The 17,213-nt window shown below is 37.9% G+C and overlaps 2 protein-coding genes across 2 annotated transcripts; one reads left to right on the top strand and one right to left on the bottom strand.

Moving 5' to 3' along the window:
• Positions 1-79: 79 nt before the first annotated feature.
• LOC112165860 (multiple RNA-binding domain-containing protein 1) lies at positions 80-5,853 on the bottom strand. Its single transcript, XM_024302559.2, has 12 exons — positions 5,712-5,853; positions 4,620-5,627; positions 4,383-4,466; positions 4,147-4,270; positions 3,513-3,836; positions 2,823-2,887; positions 2,216-2,372; positions 1,299-1,400; positions 1,112-1,213; positions 856-1,026; positions 531-662; positions 80-441 (listed from the first exon to the last, which is right to left on the bottom strand). Coding segments are annotated over exons 1-12 (2,424 nt in total). The 5' UTR covers positions 5,714-5,853; the 3' UTR covers positions 80-288.
• A 3,504-nt stretch (positions 5,854-9,357) lies between these two features.
• On the top strand, positions 9,358-14,853 carry LOC112202611 (probable phospholipid-transporting ATPase 5). Its single transcript, XM_024343610.2, has 11 exons — positions 9,358-10,025; positions 10,261-11,714; positions 11,799-11,909; positions 12,028-12,304; positions 12,389-12,477; positions 12,569-12,653; positions 12,790-12,999; positions 13,116-13,241; positions 13,395-13,493; positions 13,577-13,768; positions 14,050-14,853. The coding sequence occupies exons 1-11, from the start codon at positions 9,612-9,614 to the stop codon at positions 14,776-14,778; spliced, it is 3,786 nt and encodes a 1,261-aa protein (XP_024199378.1). The 5' UTR covers positions 9,358-9,611; the 3' UTR covers positions 14,779-14,853.
• Positions 14,854-17,213: the final 2,360 nt, after the last annotated feature.

Genomic DNA, 17,213 nt, shown 5'->3' with positions numbered 1-17,213 from the left:
GGGAAAAGAACTTGGGGGATGTTTTGGTGGAAGAGATTTTAAATCTAAAATCCCCCTTAATCCAAAAGAAGAGAAAAGGTATACTAAAATTTGCATACCTTCAGCATTTGCTTAAATACATAAAACATGGCTCACAAAAATGAGTGCCCCAGTGATAAAACAACACACACCAGCCCCCCAACTAAGCAAAACCGGAGCTAGCTTGACTATATCAGATGAACTATAACCTATAGCAACAAAGTACAACTCAAATTCACACTGCACGCGCCAAATATTTGATACCACTCGTCATTCAGTCATATCAAATTTCATGTTATCTTCATCCAAGGTTGCGACAGCCTTCCTTTTCCTGGAAATAGTATTTTGGTCATCTGTGAACTGAGCAGCTATTCGAGCTCTTAAATCTTCCAAGGTCTCACCTTCCTTTGCTCTCTCCAGAACCTGAAGTTCATAGGAAGCAGTCATATAGCTGATTTCTACATTATATAGAAGAAGAATCCCCCATGTCTATAATACTTTTGATGCCTTACCAGATGGCGACCGTACAGATGTGTGCTTGCAAGCGCTTGGATGGCATTTTCTGCCTCTTGCTTTGTGGCAAACTCCACAAATGCAAAGCCTCTATGCTGTCCCAATCTGTTTGGTAACCGCAAGCTTTTAATCTGTCATATGACAAGGAATGTATTTTGAGTATATTATCACTATATGGATATTGAAGAGGCATACCAGAAAGATAATTAATCAGGAAAGTTAAAATGACGTCTTCTACACATAAACCAATTAACACAGAATATATAATCAGATGATCCATAATTGGTTAGGTTTCTTTATCACTCATAGAAATTTAGTAGTTACCTCGCCATATGTACTAAACAACTGTCGAAGCTCTTTCTTTGTAGCCTCAAAGGCTACATTTTTTACAAGTATTTTTGTTGAACTTTTGTCCTTCACAACTTTTTTTGGCACGTCATCTTGCTTGGCATGACAATGTTGCAAAATAAGTTGGTGGCCATCCAAAATTGTTCCCTAGAAAAAATAAATATTTGGTGGAATTAATTTCCAAAAATTGCATATAAGAAGCAAATAATTTTGACCAGACTCTTGGCTTCACCTGTAAACTCTTGCAAACCTCTGTGGTTGTCTCCACAGAGTCAAATTCTACAAAACCAAATCCCATTGAAAGATTCTTCCCTTTTTTCAAATGTTTCTTCACCTGCACATAGAGAAACATGATATGCGTCATACAAATATATCAAGAAAATAATATTAGTAATGTTTCAGCACAGACAGATTATCACCTTGGCGCTCAATATTCTTCCCTCCTTCACTTGTTCAAAATGCTTCTTCAAGCTCTCGTCAGATGTCTTGAAGTTCAAATTCTTGACATATAGAGTTCGTGACTGGAAGCACAAAATAGTTGTGTATTAGGTAGACAAAAGATAAGCAAGATGTAACAGAAGAACAAGGAAAGTGAGAGTAAAAAAAAAACGTAAGCAAGACGTGCCAACAATCCCAAAGCTATGCAAGAAAAACAGCATTCCGTCCTAGCACCAATTGGTAATGGAGAATCAATTAAATTCCAACACTATAACTGAAGTTTTCATCACATTATCGTTTGTTATGCAAATTAAGCCTAAACCGAATTATGTCAACTTTAAACCATCAAATGCCATATACAATATTGAAAATTAAAAAAATTGGTCCTGTTACAATTCAAAAACCATAATAACAACAATCATGTCCAGATACCTATTAATAACTAACCGTTAGACTTCAACACTTGGGCAATTCCAAGAATCAAAATTTCTTTTAAGCAATCCCAAAACTTTCTAACATAATTTATTTTCTGATATCTCCTTAATAGGTTTCCAGTTTTCAGTCCAATCCAGAAACAGAGAAAATTTGTGGTGTTTGGCACAGGATCCCTCTCTCTGAGCTACACGCTAGACCACATATAAACATTATACAAATGAGGCAAGGCCCAGAATCTCTATGCTGGGTGACACCAACCACACAGACATAGGCAGCATTATAAACACTTGAAGAAAGAACTACTTCCTAATATATACTAATTGTGTCTGTTCAAGTGATAACAAAGTGGTGTTGCGTGCAAAGGATTGTGATTTTTGAACTCTGTATTTAGGAGATAACATGTGAAGACTACAGAGGAGAAAGGAGAAAGCTGAATGAAAGAAAATGCATAGAGACACCAAACCTCAACTCTATCAGGATCAAGATCAAGATCATCTGGAGTTCCTTCCACCAGTGGCTTATGTTCAGCAACAGCAGAATGCTTCTTTTCATTGCTCTCAGCTGTTGAACTTGGACTAAGAACATTGCCAGGAGCCCATTCCAAATATAGAGGAACATCCCTATACCATTGTTAGAGGAAAATAGTTTATCTTTCCCTGTAACATTAAATAATCCATTGCAGCTACTGGTAGCAAAAACAGCAAAGGAGTGGGCATCAAATAGATACCCCAACACCATGCTTGTTTATAGACTATAAAGAGCATAAATAACCCCAAAAAATAACTGAAATTTTCTAAACCAAACATGTGAATTCCACAAAAAAATTTCATCATCAGATGACGCTCGAGGGAATATTCTCCTTTAAAAACTTCTAAAACATGAATATTCTGAAAACAGTACAAGTTACCTGTCTTCAAACTTTCTAGCAATTTAAAGATTATACAGAAGTAAAATAAAAGAATTCTGGCCAGATTCAACCTAAAACATTTTTAAACATGCAGTAAATCCTACTGGCCATGTTGTATCCATATTTCTAGGCAGCAAAAATACAAGAAACAAGGACAACTTACTTGTATTTCTTGTACGCCAAACCTTTAAAAGCTGCTCGAGCTCCAGAAGGTTCAAAAAAGACAACCTGAAAGATAGTTTGAAGCAACAAATTAGAGTACCAATACAATCATCATCAACCATTAAGTTTTCTTCCTCTTGGCAGTAAAAAAAGCAGGAGCTCCTAAAAAAAGCATTTTGATCAGCAAGTGTCAAAATGAGAAGAAAACCTCCATCTAATTTTAAAAAATAAGAATAAAAAAGAAAGTCAACAGGCAAAAGAACCTTGCTTCCAATTTCTATAAGACCATAAACCTAATCTCATGTAATTCACTCTTCCCCTCATTACTCTGAATGATCACACTTGGGCTATGTTGTTCTACCAGGTACAAGGCAAGGCATCCACTCTCCTAATTCGTAAACAGCCTTGCACCTACTAATCCAACTTGCATGCTCTTAGAAGTTATCATAAACAGTTTTTTTTTTCCTTTTTTTTTTTTAATTTCATCTAACTCTGGATCATAATAGCCAGACAAATTTTACTGGAAGGGAAAGGATATAACAATAGATGAAGTTACTCATTAGCACAGACAAAGTAAGCATGACTTCAATGATGTCAGAACTAAATAGGAGATACACTTTAAAACATCACCTAAGCTAATGCAAATCCTCATAGAAATAAATCGAAATGAAGAAAGTTTTTTGCTGCATACCAACGCCAATGTCTTTGTCGGAGGCATAATGATTTTTTCAAAACTCCCAAATTTTCCAAACATGTTTCCTAGTTCACTATCAGAAGAACCATATGGCAAGTTTTTCACAAGTATAACATGGTTGCTTCTTTTCATATCACCACCTTTCCCAGCAGCAAAATTCTCTAAAGATTCTACATTTACACCAGCATTTGTAAGAGCCTTTTTTGTCTGCGCAATCACTTGTGTCTCTGCTTGAGCAACACGTACAGCGACATCATCAGCTTGCGGGTCAAGAAAATCACTCTTGCTCACCCCAAACTTCCGAGCTAAGTGATCAACAGCCTATATAAAGAAACAAAGAAGAACTAGGAATGAGGGCATAAATTTAGGACATCATCAAACCAAAGCCAAACAAGAACTCAACAGAGCAGGGCAGGATTCATGATAATTAAGCTATTGCTACCAAAATACCACTATAAGGGAGCCAAAGACAGAACAGATAATCATGGTTCTTTATTCCAGTCTCAAGACAGAGAGAAGAAAGAAAAACAAAAGACCTAACAATTCCAAATTATCTCTGGAACTGTGGAGAGTAGTTACTGATAAAATTTGCATGTGAAATTATGTATACTGCAACAGTGCTTTGACATACTGTCTCAGTGCGTATAAACAAACTATTCCATGCTCGTGTATCTCCACTAGCTTCGGATGCTTTCCTCTTCTCCTCCCTTTGTTGCTTAAGAGACTTTGAAGCTTGGTTTGCCGAATCATCAGCCCTATAGGGTGCAAGTAGAAAGTTATAATCAATCCCATTAGAAGAGTAATGACACCAAAAATTCCCTAGAACAAGAAGTTGTGCAAACTGGCCAATGGCAGAGGACTACTTACCCTGGAGACGGGTTTTTTTGTTTTGCTGGCATAACATGCAACAATCTTCCTTGAAAAATTGAACCGTCTAATTCTTCTAATGCCCTTCATAAAATAATATAAAATAAAAAAATAAAAAAGACAAATCAACAATGACTTTTTGTGTATGATAGTTAGCAACCAAAAACACCCTATCATTAAGTTACCACAACCCATCCAATGAGATTAAGAACACTTGTGTGAAGCACAAAAGAGTACCTTTGTGCCGATTCTGGATGCGAGTAAAGAACATAAGCAATTCCCTTGGACCGATTCATTTCTTTATCAATAACAAGATGAACTTGTGCATCCCCGAATTTGCAAAAATGCTCTTCCAACTCGTCCTCTGTTGCTGTAAATGGCAAATTTCGAACAAAAAGCCGACTAGTATCAAGCATTTCATCTTTCTCATCTTTCAAACTGGACGAAGGATTACCCTGTGCAAGTACTTGTTCCTCTCCTGCCTCTTCTTCATTAACCTCAGCTTCTTCCTTAGCATCTAATTCTTCACCTTCCTCCTCCTCCTCTTCCTCATCATCACTGTCACTACTTTCAGAATCCGACCAATCCTTCTTCACTCTACTCTTGAAGTAATCCATATCCGAAACCACATTATCCTTGGCCACATTGTGTGAATCATCCTTCTCCACTTCCTCCTCTACCTCCACATCCATCGTCGCCAAACTCTCTTCATTCCCCTTCTTTCTCTGCTCTCTCTTCTTCTCTCCTTTCCCAATTTTCCCCTCAACATTAGCAATCACAGTGTCATTCGACCACAATTTCGACTTAGCCCTAGGCTGCATCACCTGCAAAAACTCCTTAAGCTTAGGATCATCAATCTCATCCTCATCCTCACTCCTCTTCCCTCCCACTCCGCTCCGGCTTTTCGCCTCCGCCGCGGCAGCACCTTCACTCTCTCTCTTCTCCTTCTCCTTCTCTTTCTCCTTAGTATGTCGACTCCACGGCCTCGGAATCTCGGGATCCCCAACTTTCCGAGCAAGCTCGCAACTAATCCGGTAAGTATCAATAAAAGTTTTATTGAAGTATTTGATGGCCTCCTGAGCTTGAAGCTCGGAGCGGAACCCTATGAAAGCGAACTGGCGGCTCTTGCCTTCCTTGGTTCGCATGAGCTTGGCGTCCGTGACTTCTCCTTTCTCGGAGAAAAGCTCCCGGAGCTTCTTATCGTCGACGTGTTTCGGCAAATTCTTGACGCAAATCCTCGACGACCTGAAAATTTAGTGAGGTGAAAAGACGGTGAGTTTTCCCGGGGGAAACAAAACGGAAACTTGAGAAACCAGAATTGAAACTTACATTGCTGCAGGTGTGTGTGATTGTTTAGAACCAAAAATGAATCGAAGGCGGCGGCGAAGTTCTCAGCTTCGGCGGCAAACACTGTGGTTTGGGTGGTGGCGGTGACTGTCTCAGTTTCGTTTCGGGGCTTTTCCCACAAAAATAAAATATATAGCAGATGTTGTTAAAAGAAAAAGAAAAAGAAAAGTATGGGCTTTGCAAACAAGAGAAGGGCAAGTCGATCGAATTGGGCCAGCCCATACTAAATGTCATTTGTGAAGATTATGGACTTTAGGAGTTTTGATCTGTCTATACAGAATGAGAAGATTTTTGTCCAGGAATTGGTCCACTGGTCATTTACAAAGTTGAATGAGGTCACAAATTCGAATTTCTTGATACTTTCTTTCATTGGGAGTATGTACCGCAAAGTAATATTTCTATTAACAATTAAGCTAATTTTGGAGAGGATGGTTAAATTTTTTAACTACCAAAAATGTCAATAGGTTAAAAAAGTCTACAAAAATCTGATATATGATAAACAAAGGACAAAAAGAGTAAACCAGGTTCCACTTTATCCTAAATCAAAAACTGATTTGCAATTTTTCTTCTCCCACTTTTTCTAGAATGGGCAAAAGCGGTTCTCCTTGCTATGGAATCACCGTCACGATCATGCACTTCGATTGACAAAGAAGCTCACCAACAGAAAATTTACTTAAAAGGTATGATAATTGTTGGTTGTTTTGCTTCCTTAGTTGATTGATTGTAAACATATGAAATATTACATCTCTGATAGGGCAACGTAAGAGAGCAAGAGAAAAACAAAGAAAAGATGAAATACTACATTTTAGAGAGAAGCCTGATGCACCATTTGTGTTTGCGCATAATGGACTGGAGCCTGGACCTGTTTGGTATTTTGTCTAGCATATTGGTCGCTTCCTCTTGCCAATCCTTTTAAATTTTTTTTTTCAAGGCTCTTATTTCCCACACCTTTCTTTTCATTGATTCTAATTCATGTCAGTCATGAATAAATCGACCTTTCTAAAACAATTATGATGTCTGCAGGTTATGTAGGAGATGACAAGGGAACAGCTGAGACCTTGGATAAAGACGGGTGCTAAAACACTGGTGATCTTTGTTATTTTGACGACAAGGGGTTCATGTACATCGTGGACATGTTCATATAATAAAGACCAGGCTTATTAGGCGACTGAGAGTTTCTCCTCCTTAACTGTTAACTCCTTACAAACGATGGTTGTAAATTTCATTTAATTGTCTTCTTAATTGTATTACTTTGGTTCAGGTTTAGTGATTGTTGCTTCTATAATTGCACTTCTTTTGTTTTGTGTGTGGTGATTTTTATTTGTTCCTGAACAATGTAGTGGTCAAAAATCAAGTCGAGGAAGAAAATAAGGAAAAGGCAATGGTTATCTAAAGTTTGGCTTGCACGAGAATTGTGTTGTTTCATTTGTTCCTTTAGCTTGCCTACAAACAGAGTCTTATGATAAAGTTGAAGAGAAAACACGTGACCAGCAGGGCAAGTATAAGGACCTAAGTGACGTAGAAATTACGGTTTTGATCTTTGTTTCAGGTTTCATGATGTATATCATTTGGACTTTCATATCCATCTTTTTCTATATGTGCTTATGTTACCTATACGTACTTTTGGTTTGATTATGAAAGTTGCAATGAAATTAATTGCATGCATGAGCGTGACTCTTCCACACCCGTGTACGGCTAGTGTTAATGATTGAACAAAATAAAATACAAAATTAAAGAAAAAAATGGCCTAATGCAATAATTAGTTTAATATAACTACATAAAAAGATATAAGATTTGAAAGGACTTTCAGGCGGGCTTTAATGGGCATACAACAAGCCCAGCTTGCTGCCGGGCCTGGGCTTTGAACCCTCCGCCCTAGCCCTGCCTTGTGCCCAATGGGCAGGGCCGAGATGGACTTTGCTGTGGGCCCGGCCGGGCGGGCGCCCATGGGCTTTTAGGCCCGCGGGCCAAATAATGACCCTAACTGAAGGTTTCATGGCTATGAATCTATGATGTAGTAGAAGAAAACCACAATTAAGCCAATCAATTGTGGAAAACCCAACTTTCTTTTATGAGCTTCATATTCAAAATCAATTGATAATAAATGAAATTGACCTAAACACTTATAAACCTATAGATAATGTCTCATTTTCTCATATAGGATTCACATTCTCAACAGATGGGTATGAATGATATTTATATATGTCCATAAATCTTCCTTTTCCTCTTCCTTATGAGGAGGAAGATCGAGAGAAAAGCGAATTGATGAGTTTTTTTTTTCTTTATATAGTTAAAGGAGGTCTTGATAACTAGAAAAAATTTCAAGTACAGAGTTCTATACCTATAACATCTTGAATGAAAACGGGAACCTAGCTTAGACCAGGAATGAGCAGCCCTATTGGCTTCTCTATTAACATGAACAACTCGGAGATTGGGAACTAGATCCATGTACGTCTAGCCTTAGATCTTCATAAACTCCACCTAGCACCGAAGTATTATGACCAGAACCTCGACTCAACTGTTGTTGTAGCACAACTCATTCAGTCTCAAGTATCACCGGCCGGCTGAAAAGAGTTGGTAATTAAATTCATGAGTTGTCAATACCCATGTGTACCCATTTGTCATTCATAAGTTTTGAAGAAGTGTTACATCAAAAGACAAGGAAGGTATTCGTACATTTTGCACTTTTCTTTTTGTAAGTTTATGCACTTTTGTCCTTGTAGTTAATTGCCCTATGCTCATTTTAAATTTGAAAATTTGAGAATAGATATGAAATTTCAAGTGACCTGGAGTAGTTTAAAACCTTTTGAAGAAAAAAAAATTAGGCCAAAATGAGCTAAACTGACTATTTGGACTCCAGTAATGGTTTCAAGAAAAAGTCGAAAAGAAGAAGGGAAAAAAAACCTTACCTAAGGCCGGAGTTCCGATTATTTATTTATTTATTTATTTTTTTACAATATTATTTCAAGTAGCATTATTGTGACACGTAATATGTCTAGCTCACCGATCAAATTTTTACGCAGTATCTAGCGCATGTGATAAGTGTTCGTACATGCGACACTGTTTGCCCCTGCGAAGACTTTCTCCATTTAGCCCTGTGAAAATTACAATGATCATGCTCTCTTTGCGCGTCTTATCCCCCAGACCTGTTAGCACCCTATTGATCTCAAGCAATAAATAACAGATTTTGAAATTCTTATGGCTAATACTTTAATTGGATCCCAAGCAAGACAAACATTATTTTAAGAAGTGATGAATTTTATGTTTGAATGAAGTTAATGGTTTGGTTGACTTCACGTCCTTGTGTGATTTATAATTGGATCTCTTGGGGGGGGGGGGGGGGGGGGGGGATGGGATATGATAGAGTGAAAAAGATTGATTGCCTTAGTTTAATCTTTCACATTAGCAAAATGGCAAAACGAATATGTTCATGTTCAAGCGATAGTTTAACTCTAATTCACTTCAACTCTGAAATGGAATACGATTATTTGATTCATCTAATCTCGAATCTAGAGGCAAATTCGGCTTGGTTATCTGGACCAGCTTCATTTGTGTATATTTTATGTAAGGTGATATTTCTTAAGTAACAGGCTAATGGAAGACCGGCCTGCTTCTTCTGCCAGCTTGGTTTGATCCAAGACAACTGCATATCTATGCATTGGAAGCTTCTCTCCTCAAAATTTGAAAGTGAAAGGTAGGGAGAATTTCAACACCAAGAGAAGGACAGTGTAGAACAGACAATTCTTCTTTCATTCTTTATTATCTGGATTTTGATGTTTCCCATGGAGGACTTTGTTGGAACCAATAGCATTAGTAATGGAGGTTGGTTTCTAGCTTATAGAGGTTGGTTTCTGCACCATTGCTAAAGAGTGAAGCTCAAGAATGTCAGGGTCATCTGGAAGAAGAAAGAGGAAGATAAGATGGAGCAAGCTGTATTCCTATGGATGCTTCAGACCACCCCACACTCTTGATTCTGATCCTGGCCAACAGCTACTGGGTCAACCGGGGTTTTCCCGGGTGGTTTTCTGCAATGAACCTCAGCTGCACAAGGCTAAGCCTTACAAGTACCCCAAGAACTATGTATCCACAACCAAGTACAACATTGTCACTTTTCTTCCCAAAGCTCTTTTCGAGCAGTTTCGCAGAGTTGCCAATCTTTATTTCCTTCTAGCAGCAGTTTTGTCTCTCAATTCTTTCGCTCCCTTTAATCCAATAAGTTTGATTGCTCCTTTGGTGTTTGTTGTGGGAGTTAGCATGATTAAAGAGGCTGTCGAGGATTGGCACCGATTCTTGCAGGTTAGTCACATTGTTTGATTAAAAGCTTTAAAGTTTAGTATATGATCAAGACCGTTTGGTTTTCTTGTTCTGTTTTGATAAGAACCTAGTATTTTTCCACTTTTTAGTAAATATTGTTTTCATTATTTTGATACTGTAGTTCAAAACATACATGTTTTTGCAGTATAGTGTTTTAGATGTCTGTGGTTAGTGTTTGTGTGTAATAGTATTGAGACAATTTTATTTTTTCTTCAAGGATTTGAATGTGAATTCAAGAACTGTTAGGGCTCATGTTGGAGGTGGCTTATTTGTTGAAAAGACATGGCAAGGACTTTGTGTTGGAGATGTTGTTAAAGTTAACAAGAATGAATATTTTCCAAGTGATCTTCTCTTGCTATCTTCTAGCTTTGAGGATGGCATATGTTATGTCGAGACCATGAACCTCGATGGAGAAACTAATCTGAAAGTTAAGAGAAGCTCAGAAGCCACACTTGACTTGGCAAATGATCAAGCTTTTAGTGAATTCAAGGCCACAATTCTCTGTGAGGATCCAAATCCTCATCTTTACACCTTTGTTGGGAATTTAGAGTTGAACTGTGTAACACATCCCTTGTGCCCTGCCACACTGCTTCTAAGAGATTCGAAACTTAGAAATACTGATTACATTTATGGGGTTGTGATCTTTAGTGGACCTGACACAAAAGCAGTGAGGAACTCAACAAGATCACCATCCAAGCGTAGTCGGATTGAAAGAAAGATGGATCTTGTCATTTACCTTCTCTTTTCAATGCTTCTTCTCATTTCACTCATCACTTCAACTGGTTTCGCGGTGATTCTGAAATCACAAATGGCCAAGTGGTGGTACCTTTCTCTGCAAGATGATGATCTACTCTTTAAACCATTAAAGCCTGGAGTATCTGGTTTCCTACAATTTGTAAGGGCCCTTATTTTGTATGGCTACTTGATCCCCATTTCTCTCTATGTCTCTATAGAGGTTGTCAAAGTTTTGCAAGCCATGCTCATTAACAAGGATATAGAGTTGTATGATGAAGTTACATGCAAGTCAGTTCAAACCAGAACATCCAACTTGAATGAAGAACTTGGTCAAGTAGAGATGATTCTGACGGATAAAACGGGGACTTTGACGTGTAATCAGATGGAATTTAGGAAATGCTCTATTGCTGGAGCTTCATATGGGGGTAACATTAATAATATCGATCGTGCAGCATCTAAAAGGATGAATGTTGAGGTTGAGTCGTATCGTTTTAGTATGGATGAATTTGAAACACAATGCCAAAGCTTTGAAATGTTTGACTTTTCAGTGGCGGATGTTAGCACTAAAAAAGCTGCTCTTGCTGGACAGAAGCACATGCAGAACTCGAGTGCAGACTGTTCCAGAATCTCTAGTGCGGAGGGAGAACCTGCCATCAAAGGTTTCAACTTTTGGGATGATAGGCTTATGAACAGAAAGTGGGTTTATAGGTCCAACTTATTTGATGTAACAATGTTCTTTAGAGTCATGGCTCTATGTCACACAGGCATACCTGTTGATGGTGATCAGGCTCATAAGCTAAAGTATGAGGCAGAGTCACCAGAAGAAGTATCTTTTCTAATTGCTGCACAAGAGTTTGGATTCCAATTTTTTCAAAGAAGTCAGTCCGTTATGTATCTCAAGGAGTTTGATCCGTCCTCTGGAAAGATGGTTGAGAGGTAAATCCCATATTTTAGTTTTCTGGTTAGAATAATTTTTTTGCACTTATTTATTGCCAAACATGATGCATATGTTATTTGCAGGAAGTACAAACTTTTAAACCTTCTAGAATTCTGTAGTGCTCGAAAGAGGATGTCAGTTATTGTAAGCAATGAAGATGATGAAATCTTTCTTCTCTGCAAAGGGGCAGATAAGTATGTTATCTTCATCAGTAATTCATCTTTTGATAACTTTCTTGTATTTTTCCACTCAAGTTCTAAATCGGGAAAGCTCTATCTTCCCTGACTTTTTGTATCCTGTTTCCATTTTCAGCATTATCTTTGATAGACTTGCAGACAATGGTAGGTCTTACCAACAGGCTACAACTCTACACCTTTCAGATTATGCAGAAGATGGATTTCGAACTCTAGCATTTGCTTATCGAAAACTTGATGCTGTCGAGTATGAAAAATGGAACTCAATATTTACCGAGGCTAAGACCACAGTAGGTCCTGAAAGAGAAGAAGTACTAATAGAAGCATCTGAAATGATTGAAAAGGATTTAATTCTATTAGGGGTTGCTGCTATTGAAGACAAGTTACAAAAAGGGGTTAGTTAACTATCTCTCATTGTTTTTGTGTGGCTTTTGTAGGTAGAAAGGCTCTTATCTCATAGTTAATTGCATATAATTCAGGTTCCAGAATGCATAGATAAACTTGCACAAGCAGGAATGAAAATATGGCTGCTCACTGGTGACAAGAAAGAAACTGCAATAAATATTGGGTACAGCTTGCGAAGAGCATTTACTTGGTTCAATTCTATGACATAATCTTCCCAAAATACTCATCGAAGCTAATGAGTTTTTCTTTTACAGATTTTCTTGCAGCTTACTTCGGGAGGATATGAAACAGTTTCATCTAATTTTGGGCAAAGAAAGTGCAGCTAGTAACCGACTGAAGGTGGAAATACTTTTGTTATGGGCTCAAACTTAACTGATAATTCTTTATTTACTCTTATCCTTAGTTTTCCATTTTTAAACCTGAATTTGATTGAAGTAAGTTGGAAATCATATATTTTGTTTTTTCTAGTTTCCAGGAGATGAAGGAAGACATTTTAAACCAACTTGAAGGCTTTCAGAAAGTGAAGTCTGAAGAAAGCAACAAAGATGCACCCTTGGCTTTGATAGTAGATGGAAAAGCTCTTGAAATTGCTCTGAGAAGTGATGTGAAGGACCAGTTCTTACCGTTGGCCGTTGATTGTGCTTCTGTTATATGCTGCAGGGTGTCTCCAAAACAAAAGGCTCTGGTAGGTCTATCATCTGCATTTTACGAATTTGCATGCAGTCTATTTATAATGAGTACAATGACTGCATATTCATAAATTTTATTATAACTACAAGTCATAAAATCTGGCGTTTCCAGATTACTCGATTGGTAAAGGAACATACAGGCAAGACAACCTTGGCTATTGGAGATGGGGCAAATGATGTTGGCATGATTCAAGAAGCTGATATTGGAGTAGGAATCAGTGGCATGGAAGGAATGCAGGTAAGCTTTGAACATGACCTTCGGATTGCTAGGCAACCAACCTATTCTCTGATCATCTTATTTTCTTTTAGCCTTGTTTCAAAGATGCTTATGCTTTTCAAGTACTCATTTCTGCTTAGACATTACAAACATTTACTTCTGAAAATTGCACAGGCAGTCATGGCCAGTGACATCTCATTGCCTCAATTCCGATTTTTGGGGAGATTACTTATTGTTCATGGGCACTGGTGTTACAAGAGGATTTCGAAAATGGTAATTAATTTCTAAAAGTTGATAATATCTTCATATGATACTCTGAAATTCTGAGACTAAATTAATTCCTTCTTTCATTTCAGATTCTCTACTTTGTGTACAAAAACATTGCATTTGGCCTCACACTGTTCTACTATGAAGTATACACAAGTTTCTCAGGGGAGGTCTTATATGATGACTGGTATATGGCACTATTCAATGTAATTTTGACATCTTTGCCTGTTATATCATTGGGAGTCCTTGAGCAAGATGTTTCATCCGAAGTGTGCCTCAAGGTAACAGATTAGACACAAGCCACCCTTTTGTTCCATTTAGCTTAATCTGAATCAATTCCCAAACTGCTTGTCTAACATAGTATCAGAACTCTAATTGCACATGTTGCAAGCACTAAAAAAAAAAAAACACTCTAATCTATCTCCACGTAGTATTAGAGTTATGGTGCGGTTGTACGTACATGTCCCGAGTTAGCACATTCTCCAAGACCTAAGCATTTGGGGTCAGTGATTGTCATTCTAAGTAATTTAATGGATGTTTTTTTTTTCCTTAATTGGAACAGTTTCCGGCTCTCTACCAACAGGGCCAAAAGAACATATACTTCACTTGGAGCCGCATCATCGGTTGGATACTCAACGGCATTGTAGCATCTCTAGTCATCTTCCTTGCAAACATATGCACACTTTCTACCTTCAACAAAGATGGTAGTTTTGCAGAGAAAGCCTTCGCCAAAGATGGTAATGTTGCAGACATCACACACCTCGGTGCCATGACATACACATGCATAATATGGACAGTTAATTGCCAGATATCCCTCATCATCACCCACTTCACATGGATCCAACATCTCTTCATATGGGGCAGCATCATCATCTGGTACATCTTCCTGTTCATCTATGGTGCGCTACCTCCTGATATTTCGAAAAGAGGCTTTCGTGTTCTTTCAGAAGCTCTTGGCCCTGCACCCATTTACTGGCTTGTCACATTGCTAGTTGTGGTTGTTGCTCTTCTTCCTTATTTCATCCATATTGCGATCCAACGGTCGTTTTATCCTTTGGATGACCATGTGATTCAAGAAATGAAGTATTGCAGGAAAGATATTGGGAAAAATAATCTAATTTGGGAGAGGGAACAGAACAACTCAGTGATGATGACCCAGATAGGATTTTCGGCTAGAGTTGATGCAAGGATTCGGATTATGAAGGAAAACTTGAACCAGAAGGGACAGTTGATATATAGATCAGTAACAAGCAGTCCAATATTTAGGTCACTGACAAGCAGTCCAATATAAGTGATCAATGCATGTATTTTGTTAATTCTGTTGCAGGTAAATTTGTAGTATTCACTTTCTATTCTTTAATTAATTAATTTCTAGGAATTAATGTTTATGTATAATGCTTAATAATCTACCTATAAGTTCCAACAAAGTTTGTCAATGATCAAGTTTACATTTATCCAGTTCCTTCTGTAATGAATAAATTCTGATAATTATTTCTATTGTTGAATTTACATAAAAATGTGATTTTGTTAAAGGAAAAGCACATTATGTGCCTTCGTCAAAGAAACAGACGAAGAGGGAATCAAGCAATTACAAATCACAGCTCAATCAGCATTTAGTATCATCAATGTAATTGATATTTTCGTTGTAATCCTATCCCTATATAAAGGGGTTATGAATGAAATGAGTAGACCAATTCCAATTGTCATTTTACTTTTACACGTTATCAGCACGCTCAGAGCCAATAGCCAAGAAAAAAACACTATTTTCTAGTTTCTTTCCGTTAAGAAAAAAAAGAAACCAAAGCCTAGAAAGCTTTTTCTTTTCCGCCGCAAACCAAAAAAAAAAAAAAACGTGCCCACGGATCTCGATCCGGCACGCCTTGTAGCAGTTGGCCAGGCCTTGCGCACGTCCCAGCCCCCGCTCTTGTACACGTCCTCCGCAACTCGCGCGCATCCTCTGCAACTCGATCGCGGCCTCCCACCTGCATATCCCAGCAGCAGCGCCTCCAAGCCTCTAGTCTTGCGCGCCCAGTGCTGCACCCCGATCCCCATCTTTCCCGGCGGCCTCCCCACGATCCCCATCTTTCCTGGCGGCCTCCACTCGATCCCAGCCCAGTCCTGCCGGAAATTCCTTGTTCCGTTGGAGAAGCCCAGCTCGCCTGCATCATCGACTGGCCTCGTCCCTCGTCCCAGATCAGCAACCCATCTGCAAAAAGAAGAACAGAGAACCAGAAAGAAGAAGACACGAAGGAGGAGGAAGAGAGAGAAAAAAAAAAAAAAAAAAAAAAAAAAAAGAGAAACAGAAAAAAAAAAAAAAAGTGGTGACCGGGCTCAAAGATCAGACCCGGCCCAAAGAAGAAAAAAACAGTGTGACCCGACCCAAATTTAAAAAAAATAGAGAAAACGTGACCCGGGCAGAAGTAAAGACCCGGCCCAAGAAGAAAAAAAAAGAGCAGGCCTCTGCAGCCCAGAGAAAAAAAAAAGCAAAGAAAAAAAAAAGAAACAGGCCCTGCGGCCCAGAAAAGAAAGAAAAAAAAAAGCAGGCTAATAAAAAGAAAAAAAAAAAACAAAGCCCACTGCTGAAAAGGGAGAGGAAGCGGCCTAGTTTCATAAGCCCAAAAACATCGCTACGCACGCCTGCATCAACACCCGCGTGCGCTAGGATTGTTTTATTTTTCGAAACCAAGTATGTTCTCTTTAATTTATTTAATTTCATACTATGGTAAATTCTCATTATTTATTTTCTTGAGCATGCTATATATTTTATTGTTTATGCTTTTATTATAAATTTTTCGAGCATGCTTAGTTAGATTATATTAATTATTTTAAGCATGCTTTGTCATTTATGCTTTATATAATTATCTTTAAGCCATGATTATATATTTGATTTTTGAGCATGCCATATATATCTATATATATTGTTATATATTATTTATGAAATTTTAAGCATGTTTTTATTTTATTTACGCTTATATAAATTATGTCTACGCATGCTTTGTATTTTACTATTGTTACATTTTATTTTACGCATGCTATATTATTGCTATTATTATGTGTAGTATATAATTTGTTGTATATTTGTGAAATTTGAGCATGCCATGTAGTTTATTTTTATATGCTATATTTAAATGTGCTATGATTATTTTTAATGCAACATATCAATACCGTTTGGCCATGATAATGAAAATTCATGCGCATTATACACACACTTACTGTGATAAAGTATTTTCACATAGCATTGAAAAAAATGTGTGACCATTACGAATCTTGGTCTTGAAATCTAATTCATACGTTTGGAAAATAATTTACGTGGATGTCTTTATGACTGCGTAATTTATATCTTCTCTCTTGTTTTATGTAGATGGCTGATCCAACTCGACCTGAGTTTGACATCTTAGACTCAGAAGGACTTGAGTACCATCGTTGGGTTTCCGATATGGAAACTGCCTTTGTGGCAAAAGATTACACTGCCACCATTACTGATCCCAAAGATGATGAACTATCTAATAAAGTGAAAGCAGATGCCTTAATTTTTCTGAGGCGGCATATTGATACTAGCCTACGCTGGGAATACCTACAGCTGAAGACACCCAAAGAACTGTGGAATGCCCTTAAGGGATGTTTTGGGAATATTCATGAAACTTTACTCCCAGAACTGACCGTTCAGTGGAATGAAATCCGCTTAATTGACTAAAAAAAAGGGTAAATGACTTCAACAAAGACATG

The sequence above is a fragment of the Rosa chinensis genome, chromosome 5 (genome assembly GCF_002994745.2).
Source record: "Rosa chinensis cultivar Old Blush chromosome 5, RchiOBHm-V2, whole genome shotgun sequence".
Lineage (NCBI taxonomy): Eukaryota > Viridiplantae > Streptophyta > Magnoliopsida > Rosales > Rosaceae > Rosa > Rosa chinensis.
Note: the sequence above shows the minus strand (reverse complement) of the source record. Positions and strands in the feature narration are given on the sequence as shown.

What these genes read in the sequence shown, in the direction of transcription:
- LOC112165860 (XM_024302559.2), bottom strand. An exon ending in TGTTTAGTACATATGGCGAG is followed by an intron (nt 663 to 855) that starts GTAACTACTAAA and finishes GTCATATGACAG; the next exon opens with ATTAAAAGCTTGCGGTTACC. An exon ending in ATCTGTACGGTCGCCATCTG is followed by an intron (nt 442 to 530) that starts GTAAGGCATCAA and finishes TATGAACTTCAG; the next exon opens with GTTCTGGAGAGAGCAAAGGA.
- LOC112202611 (XM_024343610.2), top strand. Translation starts at nt 9,612, where the DNA reads ATGTCAGGGTCATCTGGAAGAAGAAAGAGGAAGATAAGATGGAGCAAG. An exon ending in TCTGGAAAGATGGTTGAGAG is followed by an intron (nt 11,715 to 11,798) that starts GTAAATCCCATA and finishes TGTTATTTGCAG; the next exon opens with GAAGTACAAACTTTTAAACC. An exon ending in ACAAGAGGATTTCGAAAATG is followed by an intron (nt 13,494 to 13,576) that starts GTAATTAATTTC and finishes CTTTCATTTCAG; the next exon opens with ATTCTCTACTTTGTGTACAA.